The 20,455-nt window shown below is 34.0% G+C and overlaps 1 protein-coding gene across 1 annotated transcript; it reads left to right on the forward strand.

Annotated features, from left to right (window-relative positions):
- Window positions 1-10,849: 10,849 nt before the first annotated feature.
- On the forward strand, window positions 10,850-17,650 carry LOC118041894 (RNA polymerase II C-terminal domain phosphatase-like 3). Its single transcript, XM_035049405.2, has 12 exons — window positions 10,850-11,841; window positions 11,971-12,109; window positions 12,259-12,314; window positions 12,408-12,468; window positions 12,591-14,078; window positions 14,493-15,080; window positions 15,190-15,336; window positions 15,418-15,686; window positions 15,794-15,905; window positions 15,983-16,240; window positions 16,500-16,546; window positions 16,650-17,650. The coding sequence occupies exons 1-12, from the start codon at window positions 11,279-11,281 to the stop codon at window positions 16,711-16,713; spliced, it is 3,792 nt and encodes a 1,263-aa protein (XP_034905296.1). The 5' UTR covers window positions 10,850-11,278; the 3' UTR covers window positions 16,714-17,650.
- Window positions 17,651-20,455: the final 2,805 nt, after the last annotated feature.

A 20,455-nucleotide genomic window follows, 5' to 3' on the forward strand; every position in this document is an offset into this window, starting at 1 on the left:
CCACCGTATATGGAGGTTAGATTCCGGAACATGACAAAGATCCTTGTTAAAGCATTATCTTTTGCATTTAGTTTTTTTTTTTTTTCTTAAGAATCAAAGTAATTATAATTTTTTTAAAACAATTTTAATTTACAAAGTAAATGTGAACATTCCTGAAATAGGTCACTCCCATTGTGATTGTCGCACATCATCCGTGCAGCGTCGACTTGGTGATTTTTCATTTGTGTTTGATTTGATTGGTTTGTTAGAGTCGTCAACTAGTATTTAAATGACGGCTACTAGAAAAACCGGGTATACTGGTCTTGTTAGGGATTCACGGGTAAGGGACTAGTTGTGGTTAGGGAAAGTATTAGCACCCCTAATGCACCCTACCTGAGGTAAGCTGCTTCGTGGCTTTGATGTGATAAAGAAGTTTTAAAAATTCTATTCTTTCATCGAATATTAGAAATACGACTTACGTGTAAGTTCATAATCCTTAACCATGAGCAAATCAAAATATTAAATTCTTCTTTATTCTTGCAATTTTATCATAAAAAAAACATTCATAAACAAAATACAAACCACACAATCACTTTCATTATACTTTTTCTTTTATTTTCCTTTTTTTTTGTTACATCCACACTACAAATTATTAAAAATCAAAACTAAACAAACAAAAATACATTAAACAATTTTAAAATTATAAAAATAGCCCTAAAACAATATGAAATTATAGGGAAGGCCTTCTGCAGGCCGGAACAGTGTTAAGGAAGGTTTTTTAGCGCAGGAGCAGTGGCGGCGCGTCTTTCCAAATGCCACCATGAAAGCAACGGGATGAGATTGGCTTCTTCTCCTCTTCCCTTCTGCATCGGCATCGACGCCGTGACCTGCACAACAACAAAAACACAACAACACAGTCGATTATCTCCTTCTTAGATCTGCTTCTCTCTCCATCTTCTTCAGGTAACAAGTCCTCTGTGAAGAGGGAGGCCGTTGTGTTAGGCCGAGGTGGTGTGTCGTTGTTGTTGAAGGGTCCGGCTAGGTCGGGCAAACTGGCTGATGATGGTGTAGAAGGATGAGCGGCGGATAGGTCTGGGGTTGTGGGCGCCGCTGTGCTTGAGCTCCTGTTGGAGGAAGAAGGCGGACCAATTTGGGATCTGTAAGCGCCGCTGTGACGGGTTGCTGTCGTCGATTATGGTGGAGGTCAGTGGTGATGCTGAGGAGATCGGTTGCTGCTGTGGTGGGATTTGTTTGTTGATTGGTTGCTGTTGGTGAGACTAAAGGAGAAGAAGACGCCACTGACGGAAAGGTTTCGGTGTTGATGGTGGGTTTCTTTCGGGTTATGAGATGAAGAGATCAGGAAATGAGGCTATTATGTGGGGGAAGAACAATTGGTAAAGGGGAAGGGAGAGTGAGGGACAATGGAGGGGAAAAAAGTGGGGGAAAAAAGAAAAAAAACAAATCAAAGGAGGGGGCTGGTAGTGGCTGCTTGGGTGAGGGAGCTAAAAGTTAAGTTTTTTAGGGTTTTTTTTTTTTTTTGTGTTGCCTCCCCCTAAAAATTCAAAATTGCCCCCCTCCCTATTGTTTTGAGTTATAGACCTATATTTATAGGTAAAATGTTGTTCGGACCTCAAAATTAGTCCCTCAATTTTTTTTTTTGTAAATTTTAATTTTCTTGTATTATTCAAAAACAAGCAATATCAACTTCAACTCAATGATGAAAAATCAAGGATTTTAAAAATGATATATGAAAAGTTGAATGCGTGTTCAAAAAATCTTTAAACATTTAAATTTTTTTAAGACGATGCTTGAAAATGCTAAAAACAGTATAAATATATTAAAAACATATTTTTTTAGGATTTTTTCTGTTTTTTGTTATTTTTGGAATTTGTTAAAAACTTTTATCAAATAAGTGGATCAAAAATTGAGTAGGCAAGAATGATATTCAAAGAAGGCTACCATGATTGAATTCTTTCTTTCTTTCTTTTGAACAACGACCATGATTGAAACGAGTAATTAATGTCTCGAAAATATTTGGTTCCTGAGATTTTAGGAAGTATGAAAAGAGGAGGCAAAAAAAGTTTCAACACAAAAAATGTGCTTCTTTTTTCTTAAAACCTCGTACTAAAACATGTCTTGTCCACAAGGAAGTCCTGAATAAAAAGCGTACGTATATTCAAGCAACATAAGAGAATGGTGATTTTCCCCTGCATGTGACTACAAGAACTTTTATTCTATACTCACTGTATCGGTGTCCAACCTTTCATAAGAAAAAACAAACAAAAAAACAAAATTATGTTTGAAAGCCGAATTAAATTAAAATTACAAGATTCCTCCGAAGCAACTCGAGTCCATCCATGGAATTCAGATAAATAATATGGGCACATGCATGAAATTGTTGACAAAATTCAGTGCAAGTAAATAGCACCTCAACCACGTTTCTCGAAGCTAGGCATCTGAACCATCCTGAAATAGGTCAATATATTCAAAGAAGGCTACCGAGATTGAATTTTTTTTTCTTTCTTTCTTTTGAACAACGACCATGATTGAAGCAATGTCTCAAAAACATTTGGTTCATGAGATTTTAGTTACTATAAATGAGGAGGGAAAAAAGTTTCAACTTGTGAAAAATGTGCTGCCTCCGACTAGAATAGAAAAATTGAGAGGACCTGCTTCTTCTTTTTTCGTCAAGCCTCGTACTAAAACCACAAACTAGAATTTTATATTGTTGAAGCTATAATTAGTAATATTCTAGTTTTTATGTCCATGTCAGCAATATAAAAAAGAAAATTATTTCCTCTTTTTTCATCCTTGTAATAAAAAATTCCTAAAAAAATAATAGCCCTAGCAAGGTGATCGTGATTAATTGCGGACATCACCTTTTTACCTAATATATTTGATGTCCTAACTACAAACTCACCAGTTTCTGATTAATCAATTAACCAACCAAATCTTGAACTGAGTCGTGAACTCCTTAATTAATACTGCACCCTTGACTGTTAAACAAATTTTATATATATTTCATCATTTGATACGATAGTATTAATTAAAAATTAAATTTTATAATTTATTTTTTATAAGATTATTTCAGTTTTATTTATTAGAATGTAGTTTTAATAAGTTAATTTAAATTAAATCTTGTTATTTTTTATTTTATTTTTATAAGATTATTTCAGTTTTATGATTAGAATGATACTTTGACAAGTTAATTTAAGTTAAGTCATGTCATTTTTTATTTTATTTTTATAAGATTATTTTGATCTTATAATTCGATCGATCGAGTCATAGGTTTAAGAGATTGATTTGGTTATTTTTTTATGTTTTTTTAATCTCATCCTTTAATATTGAATTAATTGAAAATTAAATTTTGTAGTTTGTTTTGATTTTCTTTTTATAAAGTTATCTTGGTCTTATAATATGAGTCCTGAGTTTGATAGGTTAATCAAGTCACTTTCATCACCAGAAAATTGATAAATATAAACAGAAATACGGATGAAATATTTATATTGGTAAATTACAGTGAATTTTACAGTCGGAAATATTATCTCGGTATATACCAAGAGAATTACGGTGGGAAAAAAAGAATCAAAACAAAAACAAAAAATATAATGATATGTTATTTATACCGACGAAATTAATTTCGTCGGTAAATTTGTTGGTAAATTGTTCACTTCTTCGTGATATTATTCATCATGTCAATTACAAAGGGAATCATCGACGGAACATTCCGTCGGTATTTTTCAGAGAGCACTGGAACTGTTCACTTTCCAACTGCACTGTTAATTATTATTATTCTTCACAGACGAAATCACCAACGAATTGAAAAGTTATCGGTAATATTTGATGTTTTTTTAAAAAAAATTTATTAAATTAAAATTTTAATTAAATATTATAGACAAAATCACCGATAAAATAATTATAAATATTAATAATTAATTATTCATCGGTTAAAATTATTAGTAAAATACCCCAATAAATAGAAAGAATATATTTCTTCAAAACCTGAGTGTGAGCACGGTTCAATGAAGAATCTTATAGAGACCTTATATGACGTTGCCAAATATATATATATATATATAAATTCTTTTTATGTCGCTGACCTATACATAAAATAATAACATGATATATTTAAAGGTGTTTGTAACTGTAACAAAAGTTATTATTTAAAGTGTTTTTTTTATTAGAAGTATATTAAAATAATATTTTTTTATTTTTAAAAAATTATTTTTGATATGAAAATATCAAATTAATTTAAAAATATAAAAAAATTAAAAAAATTAATTTTTTTATAAAACACTTTTTAAAATGTAAAATTATTGAAGCCAAGCTGTATCTACAGTTTTGACAATATAAAACTATTTTTATTTATTACAGTCAAAAGCCATTGGCCCCACGAATTTTCATAGGATCCTAGAAGGGCCAATTAGAAACGTAAATAACGCCTTCAAGAGCGTGGGAAGGACACCTGGAGCTAGCAGGACGTCAACGCAAAAATAACGTTGGACGCCAAAAGACTATTGATAATCCCAATTCTCATCGCTTTAATTTGTCTGTGTCTCCAGCAAGCTTCCTTCATGTTTCGTATAGCTAGCTGGAATATTTGTATTGAATGCCTACGTGTCCAACGTGAGTTGCCTGTGATAGAAGCTGGCTCCTATGATTGACTGCTTTGAAAAATTGGAGCATGCAACAACAGAATTATCAAGCTACGGTAGTAAGCTTTTGACAAGAATGATACAGCTACTTTGGCATCATCTGGATTATTTCAAAAGATGGGAAAAAAGCGCCATTTTAGTGTCTTTGAATATTTGCGTGATTCCAAAATGAATCCAGGAGAGTTCTTTGAATAAAAAGGACGAATTTGTGGCTCTTGTAAAGATTTCTTATGCTTAAATCATAAAAATTTATAATATAGCTCAATGCTAGAGAAAATATATATATATATATATATATATATATATATATATATATATATCGTGTGTATGCAGGCAGCTCAATGTGAGGGGGGGGGGGGAATGCTAGATATGTAGTTGGTGGTTTTTCATTCTTCTACTTTTAAAACTAAGAAAAAAATGGGTTTTGAAAGTTTTCAAATTTTACTTTTCTCATATTTTGTATCTAATATTCTTAATTCTATGTGAACTTATATTTTCATACGAAAGCTTCTTAATGAATTAGGCAATTGAAATTTTCATTTTAAAATCGGTTAATCATGTTTTTCGTGAAGGTAATGTTTTGAGTAGGTTAATCGTTTTTTTTTTTTTTTTTTGTGAAAGTAATACATGTATGGATTTGTTGGCTAAAGAGGGAAGCTTCTTTGATTCTCCTTCTAATATGCTTTTTGATAAAAATCGGATCGCCTTTTGATGGAGAGGTTCAGTTTATCAATTTTAATTTTTGAACTTTTCGAGTGGAGAAATTAGCTTTGGTTTTTTGTTTACAACACATTAGTCACCAGCTCCTCTAAGAAAGCTTTCTTTTTTAACATTTCATTCCCTAATTAAAATATCAAGAAATTCATCTAATTCTGTAGCTGAAGGATGGTTTTTCTGGGCTTTGCTGAAATAGTTCATGTGATGCATAATTCTTATTCAACTTTGTCCAACCCATTTAACTTGTGATATTTTCCCATCAATCCATAAGCGATTTATTTAAATTTAGTTGGTTTGGCTGGGCCGTCTCTTTCTTAAGTTATGGATGAGTTTAAAATATAAAGATTAAATTTGTACTTTTCAAAACTATAGATTAGTTAGTTTTATTAAACTATAACTAGTTTATTATTAACTCTAATTGTTAATAATACTTTATTCTTGAGATAATCTTATTATTTTCATAGAGAAATTAATCATTTTTTTATAGAACAAAACTCTGAGTGAAAATCTTTGAGTTATTAGGATTGATTCTTGGACTCTCAAGTCTCTTTCTCGAGATCTAAGTGCTTTGATCAGGTCTCATCCCAAGCATTCCACATGCCTTAAAATCAATTCATGGCCAATTATCAGACGTTTCATATTCAGTCCTGGACGTCATAAAAAGCGCTCTCGAACCAGTTCTCGTGCATCTTAAAACTGGTGATGGATAAAATTCTGAGCACTCGGACAAGGTCTTAGCTTGAAGCCCAGGCATCTCGAACCACGTCCTAGCCTGGATCTCAAATGTCTTGAACCAAGTCTCTTGACCCATACCCTTAACATGATGCACACCTATTTCTAACCTATTTTTTTAATCCTTGAACTCAACCTCGCTCTCAAAATATAGTGATGTTGTAAAAAACAAGTTTCAAAAACATTTTTTGAAAGCTTTATTTTTTTTCCAAAAAAGAAAAGAAATAAACAGGTTTTATATCTTGTTTTTAAAAAATTGAAAAGAAAAAAAATACCAAACTATCCCTTAATGAATCACTATGTAGTATAAAACTTATCACCATCTTGCTTTTAGTTTTGTGGGATTGATTCTTTGTAACAGTCTTTCTCGTAAAAAAGAGAGAAAATTAAAAAAAAAAACTCAAAAAACAAAACAAGAAAAATTAATTGAGATCTTACCGTGGCCATATTAAAGAAAACCACAGCATTCGATTTCAATATGTCTATTTCGGGTCCTATAAAAAATAACAACAACAACAAGAAGAAGAAAAGGGTTTTATCCGGAGAGAAAAGGAGAAACCAAATTATAATATTGAATGTGACAAAACTTAAATAACAAAGATTGAAAGCTGATTATTTAAAGCATACGGTTTCTTTCAATCATTTCATTAAGAGAGACGACAATGTTCAATTCGAATAAAATATTCATTTCATTTTTCAAAATTCAGAGTAGTTTGGGATAAAGTGTCCGTTTGTGTTTGTGTTTCAAGAATGTGTTCTATCCCAACCATGACTTTAAACCTAGATATTAGAGTTATTTTAAAAAAAATCTTAAACAAGAACCTGGTATCAGAATCATAATAATTAAGTGAACACGAATTCAAATTTTATTATCCTTATTTATTTGATAAAAATCAAATATAAAGTAGTGAACTTGTGTAGATTTTAAGTCTAAAAAGCTTTTATTTTAAAAAATATTAAAAAATAATATAAATTATGTCTAAAAATTTAAATTATTAAATTTATTTGGTTGATTTTTATATATAAAAAAAAAAAAAAAAAAAAAACTGGAATCAGTAATTCAACGCTATGAAAACCTACAAGAGTGGTCTGCTCAAGAAGAAAGGTTGGATTGCGTACGTGTGCTATTATTGCTGTTGTTGCGGTTTTTGTTTGAAACGCGTAACTTGTATTGTTTGACATGAAATGATCCTTGCTTCTGCTTGGTGTGGGATATGAGGCCTCCCCTGTTGGGAGTCGTGTAAGGGATTTTATCTTAAAGACAATCCAGAAAGGATTTGATGTTATAATTTCAGCTGAACTTAAGCAGGTTGTCTATATATATATATATATTTTTTTTTTCTTTTTTTTTTTCTAGTGTTTGTGTTAGCTAGACAATTGGTTTTGTTGGAAATTGGAAAGGCACGACATAGTTACCCAGTTACATGGTACCTTTTGGTGAGCGACACAAAGCTTCGAGGGCAGGAATGAATTTTGTGAAGTGTTATTGAGATAAATATCAAGTTATGCTTTTTCCATCCTACTGTACAAGTAAGATTGTCTCCCACTTCTTGCCCTGGTCCCACACGCTAACTTGTAGAACTTCATATTCCCTCCAATCTCCATTAATCTCAAACAAATTCATATGCTATTGTGCAGGACTGTTGCTCCATTACATCATAGAAATTGCGTAGGAAACTTCTTGCTTTGGTTGTCTAGTGTGCTGGACTGTTCCTCTCTAGAACAATCGAAGAAAATTATGTCTCCCGACTCTTTAGAAAATGGAGCAGGATTCTAGACTTCCCATTGAGGTTACATCTCAATCTAAGATGCTGTTTAATAACGTGATGGAAATTATATTTTTTAAAATTTTAATTTCTTTTTGTTTAAAATACATAAAAAATATTTTCAATTGTTTTAATGCCCTTATATCAAAATAATTTTTTAAAAATTAAAAATTTTATTTTAATAAATTTTAAATAAAAAATAATGTAAACTACTTACCATTCAACCATACCCTCAAACAATTTTCTTTGTGGGGACTTCAATTGGATATCTAGTTTTGCTCTTGAAATGACCAGTTCTCCAGCCTCTCCCTCTCTCTCTCTCCCCCTCCCTCTCCCTCTCCCTCTCTCTATCTCTCTGAAATGTACCATGCTGGTTTTATTTGGCTGTTTTTTTTTTTTTACGTGGATGTCCGGGCCAGCTTGCACGCACCACGACTAATTCCACGGCTCACTGAACATCCTGCAAACCCAATAAAGATGTAAGGCACCACGAGGATGACAGACATGCACTTTGAGGTTCGAACCCAGGATGCAAAGGAAGGGAACAAGTCCCTTTAACCGTTGGGTCAAGACCTCAAATGCAGGCTGTCTTTTTCTTTATTGTGATCAGTAGTGGTGTGGTAATTAATATGCTTGGAATGCCATATTTTGTGTTCGATCCATAATCCACGAAAGGTTGACAATGAAGATAACGGATAACAAATAAAGTCTAATGCTAGTTGGGATCCCATTCTTGAAACTATTTCATGAAGAACAAGAACATGTCATGTCTTATTTTTATCAAAATAACTTCTTAATATCTTTTTTTTTTTTTTCCTTGTGTGGTCAGATAGAAAGTGTCCACTTAACATACATGTCAGTGTGTTTCTTTTTGGTTAGTGTTGCGCATCGTATAAAAATCTTGTAATTAGAAATTAGAATATGTTATTTTTGTTTATTTTATTTTTATAAAATTTATCAATAATTTTAAAAATAACTTGGGTTATCTTATTTTTTTTAATTTACTTTGATAAATTTTTTAAATTAATTTTTTTTACTTTATCTTTCAACATTAAATTAATTAAAAAAAAAATCATTCAACATTAAGTTGTTTTATAGTTGAGCTTCACAATTTTATACAATTCACTTTGTTGATGACTTTTTTTTCCTTACATTTTAATGGCAAGGATAATCATTTGATTAAAAAAAAAAAATTTATTCTAAAAAACTGAGTTATTAAATATGATTGAGTATATAGCTTATATTGTGAGATTAAATATCTTAATCTTAGTTATTTATTTATCAAATATTGATTTAATTAATTAAATATGCGTATTTGATTAACTATTTTAATTTATGATTAAGAATTTTTTTTGTATCAAAAAAGCATTCTATAAAAAAAACAATTAGACCCATAGGGAGGCACAAGTAAAAAAAAAAAAAAACATGATTAACATTGAATATTATTATTCATTTGTTGTTCATGACTGTTTTGTTAATCATTACATTTTTCTTTTGGATCACAACTTCATGTATTCTATAAATTTGAAGTTTTTTATCATATTTTAAAATTTGATTGGAATCCAATCTAATGATTTATAGTAAAAAAAAAAATAATTAAAAGAAAAAAAGACCAAACTGAAACATGTGTGAAAATCACATGGTTAATTTCGCTATTTATTACGACTCAAATTACTATTTATTTATTGTTCATAACTTTTTTTTTTCTATGGTTATCATTTTTTTATTTTTTTAGTTTAATGTGGGTGTCCGGGCCAGCTTGCGCGGACCTCAACTAATCCCACGGGTCCTGAAATTAACGACTATGTAAGCCTCCAGTGGCCATCATATGAGCAACCACAGGACTCGAACCTGAGACCACAGATGGAGCAAACCTCTTGATCCCAAGTTCTTACCACTGAACCACCACCTAGATGGTTAGTTATCAATTTTTTTTTTTTTAGTTGCATTAGTTTTAGCCAAGTCTTGACATAGCAAGCTTGCGTGTGGCTTTTTTCAGTTGAACCCGATCCTTTTCTGTGTGTTTTAGTTTTATATTTTTAAAGAACGGTAAAAAAAGGTTAACATAATATTTTAATTATCATTTAATTTTATCATGCCTCTCTAATAATATTATAGCTTCTGTTACCAAAATAAAAACAAAATGCATGAATCAGAAAAGACATTTCACAGAACAAATACATTTCTTTCTAATAGTTTAGTTCGTTGTATTTTTTATAAATATTTATTTTTATAATATCTAATTAAATAAAATATGAATTCTATAAAAAAAATTTATTAAATTTAACGGATGCACTCGTCAGTATGCACTCATCAATTCAGTTGAATCATGGTAGGTCACCTCCTACGTTGAAGGGTTTGAAACCTGGCATAATCCAATAACATGGTTGACGTGTCCCCATTTTAACCCACCAGCCTCGAACAAGTCTTTCCTGACAGTGCGCAGGCAACTGCGCAGCAATTTTAAATTTTTGTAACTTCAGATTTCTTATCAATGTAGACATTGAATATTCCTTACTTTCACCGTTTTACTTCTTTAACAAGAATGGGTTTTAAGTAAGTCCATGCATTACGCTTGTTTATTTTGTATTTTAAAAATATGTATTTTTTAAATTATTATTATTATTATTATTAGATATTTTCAGATGTTAAAAATAAATTTTAAAAAATAAAAAAATAATATTTTAATATTTTTTTAAATAAGAAACAGTTTAAAAAAACAATTCTCATTATACTACTCTTTCGATGTAACCATTCATTACGCTATAATTTTCTTACTTTATGCATAATTAGCTACAATTTCATTCCTTGACTAACTCCATCGCTTTAATTTGGTCCTTTCATCCCATCATATTAATAGTTTTGGATAAAGAAAACTCATGAAAGTCTTTGAAAAAAAATAAAATTGTGGAACGAGGACTTATTTGTACTTAACACTGGTAGCGCTCCTTTTCCAGATCGATGACGTGCAGGGTTGAGATTTAAAAGCGCTCTCGATAGATTCGCATTGCATCAAACCTCTCATCTTGCTACTTCCTCCCATCGTCGTACCCCCCTCTAGTCGAAGCCGCAATCTCCCTCTCTCTCCGAAAAAAGGAACAAAAGAAATCATAACTTCACGATCTCATTTTCTATCTACAACAACAAACAGATCTGAGATCAAAGATTCAAGGATTTTGAAGGTTCAATTTTTTTAACTGAAATTTGCAAATATTCAGATCTTGAAAAAAGAGAAAGCAAAACAACAACAACAACAAAATAAAAAACCTAAATCGAACCAATCCGTTTGCTTTTGCACTCTAGATTCTTTGAAATTAGTTGATTCTTTCTTCAAATCCTGTTTCTTGATCGTGGATTGGGTTTTACTACATGTTTAGATCCAGTTAAGGTTAACTATATTAAAAAGAAAGAAACCCTAGATAGATAGCGATGGGTAAAAATGAGATCGCCGCCGGCGGTGGCAGTAGTGGAATAGAAGACGTTGAGGAGGGGGAAATATCGGATACAGCATCAGTGGAAGAGATCAGTGAAGAGGATTTTAATAAGCAAGAAGTTGTTATAGTGAAAGAAACACCATCTTCCAACAACAGCACACAGAAAGTTTGGACGGTGAGGGATCTGTACAAGTATCAAGTGGGAGGTGGATATATGTCTGGCTTGTATAATTTTGCCTGGGCACGAGCTGTTCAAAATAAGCCATTAAATGAGCTGTTTGTTGAGGTTGAACTGGATGATAGTTCCAAGAAATCTTCTATAAATAGCAGCAAAGAAGATAAGAGAACTGTCGTGATCGATGATAGTGGTGATGAGATGGATGTTGTTAAAGTTATTGATATTGAGAAAGAGGAAGGGGAGTTGGAGGAAGGTGAGATTGATTTGGATTCGGAGCCGGTGGTGGTGCAGAGTGAGGGAATGGCGAGTGTTGATGTCGAAAACAGGGTGAAGTCTATTCGTAAAGATTTGGAGAGTGTTAGTGTGATTGAAACTGAGAAGTAAGTGTGTTTTTGTTGCTGAAAGTTTGTGAATTTTGTAGAAATGAAGATTTTGAAATATTTGGTGAAGGTATTAGGATAATGATTATTATGATTAGATTAATTGTTTTGTTGGTTTATTTTTTGTAGGTCATTTGAGGCAGTTTGTTTGAAACTGCATAAAGTATTGGAGAGTTTGAAGGAATTGGTGGGGGGAAATGATAATAATTTTCCCTCAAAAGATGGTCTTGTTCAATTGCTTTTTATGGCAATTGGAGTTGTTAATTCGGTGAGGCACTTAAAGAATACTTTTTTTACTCAATTTCATTCATCAAAGAGTATTTATCGATATAAATTCTGGTCTAAAGCAGTTCTATTTAATGTTCTGTTGTAATGCTGCTGGAAACTTTGTGGAGACTGAATTGTTGCTCATTGCAGGTTTTTTGCTCGATGAATCAAAAATTAAAGGAGCAGAATAAGGGCATTTTTTCAAGGTTTGGATTTTGTCATGTTCGTTATTTTGTTTTATTAGATTTTTCATACTCAAATTGTTTAGGTATCTCATCATTGCATCCTTCCGGTTACAGGTTTTTTTCCCTTCTAAATAGCCACTGTCCTCCTTTTTTCTCTCCCGGGCAGAACAAAGAGGTGCGTGGTTTGTAACTTCGACTTTAGAATTCATAGTCTATATTTTCCTTGAATGTTGCTTGCTGTTAATTATTGGTGCTGTTATTTCTCCGAGGCAACTAAAAAATGTGTCTGTTTCACAGATAGAGCTCATGGTTTCCTCAATGGGTTCTTATTATATTTTATCTAGTCCAAGAACTGGTGAAGATAGAGAAACACAGGTTTCTGGTGAAGTGAATGAGAATCATAATGATTCTTTAGCGAAAACTGCAGGTTATGATTTGACAACTATGAATGAAAAGTTACCTGCTGCTGAAACTTTTGTTCAGAATAAGCCAAACAAGTCAATAGAAGCTCCTAAACCATCAGGTGTACCTAGTTTTAAGAGTAGGGGAGTCTTGCTTCCTTTGCTTGACCTCAAAAAATATCATGATGAAGACAGTCTTCCTTCACCAACACAGGAAACGACACCTTTCCCTGTTCAAAGACTATTGGCTATTGGGGATGGAATGGTTAATTCTGGGTTGCCTGTGCCTAAGGTGGCACCTGTTGCTGAAGAGCCTAGAATGCATCCCTATGAAACTGATGCACTCAAAGCTGTTTCCAGCTATCAACAAAAATTCAATCGTAATTCGTTTTTCACAAATGAACTTCCAAGCCCAACACCTTCGGAAGAATCAGGCAATGGGGATGGTGATACTGCTGGGGAAGTTTCTAGTTCATTGACTGTTGTTAACTACAGAACTGTAAATCCACCTGTTTCAGACCAAAAAAATGCTTCTCCTTCACCACCACCACCACCACCACCACCTCGTCCCCACCCTGACAGTTCTAATATTCGTGGAGTTGTACCCACTAGGAATTCTGCACCAGTTAGTTCTGGGCCTAGTTCAACCATCAAAGCATCTGCAAAGAGCAGGGACCCTAGGCTTCGATATGTTAATATTGATGTCAGTGCTTTGGACCACAACCAGCGAGCCTTGCCCATGGTTAATAACCTACCTAGAGTGGAACCTGCTGGAGCAATAGTGGGTTCGAAGAAACAGAAGATAGATGAGGATGTTCTGGATGGTCCCTCATTGAAAAGGCAAAGAAATTCATTTGATAATTATGGTGCTATAAGGGATATTGAAAGTATGACTGGAACTGGTGGCTGGTTAGAGGACACTGATATGGCTGAACCTCAAACCGTGAACAAAAATCAGTGTGCAGAGAATGTAGAACCTGGTCAAAGAATAAATAATGGATTTGTATGCCCTAGTTCTGGTAGTGTTAAGTCCAATGTGAATGGTAGTGGAAATGCGCAGTCCCCATTTATGGGAATCAGCAACATTACTGGAAGTGAACAGGCACAAGTTACAAGTACTGCTACAACATCCCTACCTGATTTATTGAAAGACATCGCTGTGAATCCAACAATGTTGATAAATATACTTAAGATGGGACAGCAACAGGGATTAGCATTAGATGGACAGCAGGCACTTTCTGATCCTGCTAAAAGTACATCACATCCTCCAATTTCCAACTCAGTACTGGGAGCAATTCCTACAGTGAATGTTGCTTCCTCACAGCCCTCTGGGATTTTGCCAAGACCTGCAGGAACTCAAGTTCCTTCTCAAATAGCCACATCAGTAAGTACTAATTGTCTGTAATTTTTTAGCATCCTGAAGTGACAATTATTGTTCGTAAGAATCTGCTTAGTAAGGAATGAAGTTTAATTGAGTTGAAGCACATGCATCTTTGGAGAATTATATGCGCCTAGTGCCTATGCAGTTGGATTTGTTTGATCTTGAAATTAATGGTTTTGTAGTTTTATATTATATTGTGTATTTGTTTGGTGCTGGAACATTATCATCGCAAGTACAAAATTTTTGTTAAATTTTAAGGATAGCCTTGGTTTCTTTTCTTTCTCTGGGATAATGCAATAAGTAAATAAAATAGAACCTTATGTGATTAGTGTTAAACAGTTAAAAAAAGATTTCCAAAATATCTCTTTCTCAGTATGTTGAAGGCTTCTTAATTATATATGGACTTGGACCCTGCAGGATGAGTCAGGAAAAATTCGAATGAAACCACGAGATCCTCGTCGTTTTCTCCATAATCATTCACTCCAGAGGGCTGGGAGCTTGGGATCTGAACAATTCAAAACAACAACCCTCACACCCACCACCCAGGGGACTAAAGATGATCAAAATGTGCGAAAACAAGAGGGGTTAGCGGAATTGAAGCCAACTGTGCCACCTGATATTTCCTTTCCGTTTACAAAGAGCTTGGAAAATATTGCTGATATTTTATCTGTTTCTCAAGCATCAACAACTCCACCTTTCATTTCTCAGAATGTTGCATCCCAACCCATGCAAACTAAGTCGGAGAGAGTGGATGGCAAAACTGGAATTTCAATTTCTGACAAGAAAACTGGACCTGCTTCATCTCCTGAAGTTGTTGCAGCAAGTTCTCATTCACAGAACACTTGGAAAGATGTTGAGCATCTTTTTGAAGGCTATGATGACAAGCAAAAAGCTGCTATACAGAGAGAGAGGGCAAGAAGGTTGGAAGAACAGAAGAAAATGTTTGCTGCACGCAAGCTTTGCCTTGTCTTGGATCTTGATCATACTCTTCTCAATTCAGCCAAGGCAATTCTCTCTTCTTCTTTTTGTATAAATATGGCCTTTTTCCCGATCTGGGATAACAGTTGACAAACAAGTTCTTTCATATTAATTCAGCAATTCCTCACCTTTTCAGTTTGTTGAAGTAGACCCTGTGCATGATGAGATTTTGAGAAAGAAAGAAGAGCAAGATCGTGAAAAGCCATGCAGACATATCTTTCGCATTCCTCATATGGGGATGTGGACGAAACTGCGGCCCGGGATCTGGAATTTTTTAGAAAAGGTAATTTTAGTCAGGTTTTGAATTGATTTAGTGCTTGAGTTGTATTTTAGTCAACTAATGCAATTTTTTTCCTGCAATTAGGCTAGTAAACTGTTTGAACTGCATCTATACACAATGGGAAACAAGTTATATGCTACAGAGATGGCAAAAGTGCTTGATCCAAAAGGGGTTTTGTTTGCTGGACGAGTTATCTCCAGGGGTGATGATGGAGATCCTTTTGATGGTGATGAGAGGGTTCCCAAGAGCAAGGATCTTGAAGGGGTGTTAGGTATGGAGTCAGGTGTTGTTATCATAGACGATTCAGTGAGAGTCTGGCCCCATAACAAATTGAACTTGATAGTTGTAGAAAGGCAAGTATTTTGTGTCCCATTGGAGACCATCATTTCTATGAAGGCATTTATTTATATTGGTTACATCATCTTTTCTCCCTTTACCCATTTACCAATCTGTGTTGCAGGTATATTTATTTCCCTTGCAGTAGACGTCAGTTTGGGCTTCCTGGTCCTTCTCTTTTGGAGATCGACCATGATGAGAGACCAGAAGATGGAACTTTGGCATGCTCTTTGGCGGTGAGGCAAAACTCGAACTATCCCTGAGATTCTTGTAAACTTTCAATCCCTTGATCATTTGTTTTTGTTTGAAATAGGTTATTGAGAAAATACATCAGAACTTTTTTACCCATCATTCACTAGATGAAGCAGATGTTAGGAATATCCTTGCCTCAGAGCAGAGGAAGATTTTAGGTGGCTGTCGCATACTATTTAGTAGGGTGTTCCCGGTTGGTGAAGTCAACCCCCACCTTCATCCATTGTGGCAGATGGCGGAACAGTTTGGTGCTGTCTGCACCAACCAGATAGACGAACAGGTTACTCATGTTGTTGCCAATTCCCTTGGGACAGATAAGGTAATGTAACTGAGATGTCGCACCACTTTTCAGCAAAGATTGAATTCCAAATCAGAATTTTATTTTTTTCTGTTTTAAAAATTTTGAAAAATGCAAGGCTACTGCAGACCCTTAAAAAAATCAAATGAAAATAGAATGGGTGATTTAAACCAGAACAGACCTGTTCGTTGTTTCTCCTTAACGTGTAAAATGACACTTGAAAAGGCAAAAATTTTAGGTGTGTTTTAAATCGAGGCATGATTTCACTTGTTTTGAACAGGTAAATTGGGCTCTTTCCACGGGAAGAATTGTTGTCCATCCTGGCTGGTGAGAGTTCTGTAATTTTTATTTCGTTATGCTGTTTTGCACTGTTTTTCGTGTTTGACTAATGCCTTCTCGTTTTCACCCTCAACGCTCTTAATGTTAACAGGGTGGAAGCATCAGCTTTGCTTTATCGAAGAGCAAATGAGCAAGATTTTGCCATTAAACCATAACAATCACCAACCTAACCCCATCTAGTAAAAACTAAGACCTGATAAACATGAAATCAAGATTTCTATTAAAGAGGAGAAGTATTGCGGGGTTGTGATGGAGAAGTTTCACTCTAGACCGGAGACTGCTTGACATAGTTTTGACTTCTGGGGCATGCTAACCACCCGTTTTGTTGCTAATAACCTGAAGAGTTCAAATGGGAAATGACCGAGGGTCGTTGACCTTCATGAACTGTGGTGGCGGGTTGGTGGCGTGGAACGTAGTCTACCCTTGGGGCCAAGCCATGAAAATTGGCTTAGCAAGTGCTTCCCCGTTTAAAAAGTCTTTTGGGTAACATGGACGATCATCGAATATAAGGTCAGGAGAGCCAAAATTTAAAATTAACAAAGAAAATGACAGCTAAAGAGTGATTAACCTGAGCAACTCTTCAGACATATGCTATTGGAAGAAATCATTGACAGCTAAAAGGGGGAAGGGGGACTGGAGCTGCAAGGGATTAAACGATAAATGAGGTGGAGGAAACGCATGCTGCTAGTGCTATGTTTTTTTAGAAAGGAGATGCGTGGTTTTTTTACAGTTGCTGATACGAAATTCCAAGTGGGCAGTAGTTTTCAGTGCCATTTAGCACATATGGCTCGTAAATTTTCCACATTTGGAGTTGGCAAGATGTGTGCGGTGCCGATGCTTGCGTTGCGGAAGTAGCCTCTACACCTTTTCCTTCTTGTTTCTTTGATTGCTTTCCAAATGCCTACTTGATGTAACTCGAGGTGGAAAAAAAAAAAAAAGGGAGTGGTAACCCAATGTATTGCTGAAGTGCAAACGGCTGATAGTAATTAAGAGCATAACAATTTAAAGTAGAAGGGTTGTGTAAAAGACAAGGATGGTGTAAAAACGTGAAAGAGAACACCCCAGTCTATGCTACTGGGATTGTTAAAGCTAGGAAGGAGTTCTGATCTCTTGGCTGCAACAATTCCACGCAATCTTACCTGGAGTTGCTATAAATAAGATGGTAACCAAAACTGGTGGTTAGACTTAAAGAGGACCACAAGAACCAAGAACCAAAGGTCGTTTCCTCTCTGGGTTGCTGTTACTGGTGGTGATGTTATCCCTCACGCATTCACGTGCTACATTTTCCCTTGCTGCCTCTGATGGTGGACATGTTTTAGAGCAAACTGCCCGCAGTTGTTCCTTGTGAGGAGAATGCACTCCTTTCTCCTTCGAGGCATGCTATCTGGTTGCATAAAAACTTTCTCATCATGGCAAATTGGCAATAGCTTTCGCATTATCACTCACAAATTGCAAGTTTGAAAACGGACAGGGTGTAAAACCATTAAGCAGGGATGGCAAAACTTGTGAATATTAAGAATTTTGTGTCACAATAACGATATGAATGCTCCAAGATATCATAACTTGCATGCCGCCCTCCTCACGAGCTGCTGGACATCTTACATGATGATAACTCGAACTTGACTTGAAAATAAATATATAAATCTATGAGAAATGTGGATTAGACGACATGGTGGTTGAATTGAAAACATAAAATATTAATAATAATGCTTCCAGCACACTCGAACTAATTTATCTGATGACTTGCATGGTGTGACATTCCTTTTAAAAAAAGAATAAAGAAATATTACTATTATCTATGAGAATTGTGACATTTGTTATTAAAGTAGATGGCATAAAGTTGTTTCTAATACCTTTAGTAATACTCATAAGTTGCAAGCGGTGACATTAATTATGAACCTAACTTCATAAAAAATAAACGTAAAATATAATAAAACAAAACACTTTAAAATTTGATAGAAAATAAAAACAATATTATTTTAAAGAAAGAGAAAAAAACCAAGCAAACTCGTGAAATCCTAGGTCTAAATTCAATTAAAAAAATTAATTTTTCAACCAATTTAATTTTGAATGATGAAATCATGAAAAAAATATCAATCTAAAAAACTTGTAAGAGTAAAAAAAAGATAATAATAAAAAAAATAAAGATCAAATTTGATAGAAAAAAAACTCAAGGATGATGAAATTATACATAAAAAACAATCTAGAAAATGATTAAAAAAAAACAAATAGCAATTAAAAGAATAGGAACCAAGTTTGAAAGATTAAAAAATGATAGGGAAGTGAAATTGAAAAATATCAGTAATTTCATAGATTATTCAAAATTATATATAAAAAAATAGAAATCAAAGCACAAATATCAAATGTGAAGGAAAAACTAATTGCAGGGGCTAGTCTAAAATTCTAAAGGGATTGAGGTTGAAGTTGAGGAAGAAAAAGAAAGAGAGAAAAAAGGTCTTTTGGACCTAAATCAAAAGCGTATTTGTCGCATATGTTGCCCTATCACTAAGGGCGAAAGGCCTTGTACATGCCGTCTAAAAAGCACGAGGGTCGTCTACTTGCTAGCACATAATATTTATTATGTAATCAATTATAATAATGCCTTCGAGTAACCTTTATATTATTAATAAAAGCAATGTAAAATAACAAAAAAAAATATTGTAAGAGAATTATATTGAATTTTTCTTTAAGGGCAACATAGTAATTAACTATTACCAAAAGAAATAAAAAGATCATAACACTATAACTCCCTCATTGAAAAGCATTATATTTTTTATTTAGGGTTAAATCAACAATTGTTTTGTACAAAAATGAATTTATTAATATAACCGTGTACAAATTATTAAAAATAATTATATCAATAATAAAATATACCCCAATACATAGTTTTAAGATTATTTGAGGCGGGTAAAATAATGATTTGTTACTCTATCTGAGTCGTAGTCAGGTTAAAATTTGGGGGGGTTGTTATTGGAGTGTGAAATTGGTGTCCTTGAAGGTTTGACACCCGTTACCAAATCTACCATTCTGCGTGATTTTGTCTTACATCCCAACCCTTCTCTGAAAAGGAACTGATTTCGATGGAGGAGCAGTTCAGCGATGACTTTTCTGCTTCTTTTTCATGGTGGTCTGCTAGAGACAAGCGTCCTTATCAATCCCAACGGCTTCAAGCTACTCTCTCAGGTTTTTCTCCCTATCTCTAACCTTTCATTCATGATTATTCTTGTATAAATGTTATACCTGTAAATAACCTGTTACAATTACATATTTATGGCTATTAATTATGCTTTTCTTTATGTCAAATATTATCTGTTGTTTTCTCTCTCCTTTTCTTGAATTACTAGAAATACTTCACTTCTTTGCCAAGCAGAGATTGAAACCATCCCACCTCTGTTCTTAATGATCCCATCTTGCTGCAAATTATATCCCTCAAAGCATACAAACATTGATATAGCTAGGAGATATATACATTACTTGTCTCTCTAACGCTGTCTTTATGACTTCATCATCGACTTGGAGACATTTATAGCGCAAAAGGCTAATGAAATATGGAATTTGTAACAAAACGCAGATTTGGATAACAAGACTAAAATGTCCTAAATATCATACAAGATGATTTGCCGAGAGAGCTGAGATGTTTTATAAGAGAAGACCAGAGGTTATGAACCCAGTGCATGACTTGCACAAATCCTACCGTTCTTTAGCTGAAAGTATGACCAACTTAGATATGAAAGCATTCATGTTTCCCATTTGAGATCATCATCCTCTTCGTCATTAAACTCCTCCAAACAAGTCCAGCTCTTCCAGGCCTGTGTAACGAAGGTAATGTTGGGAACACCAAATCGGAAGCACCAACTTCCCGCCCCGATTCATTTGCAGAAGAAAAATATAGTTTTG

This window comes from Populus alba, chromosome 1, assembly GCF_005239225.2.
Source record: "Populus alba chromosome 1, ASM523922v2, whole genome shotgun sequence".
In the NCBI taxonomy this organism is placed as follows: Eukaryota; Viridiplantae; Streptophyta; class Magnoliopsida; order Malpighiales; family Salicaceae; genus Populus; species Populus alba.

Coding starts and splice junctions, on each gene's coding strand:
- LOC118041894 (XM_035049405.2), top strand. CDS start 11,279: ATGGGTAAAAATGAGATCGCCGCCGGCGGTGGCAGTAGTGGAATAGAA. Junction 15,337..15,417: donor TCTGGAATTTTTTAGAAAAG/GTAATTTTAGTC, acceptor TCCTGCAATTAG/GCTAGTAAACTGTTTGAACT. Junction 16,547..16,649: donor ATTGTTGTCCATCCTGGCTG/GTGAGAGTTCTG, acceptor TAATGTTAACAG/GGTGGAAGCATCAGCTTTGC.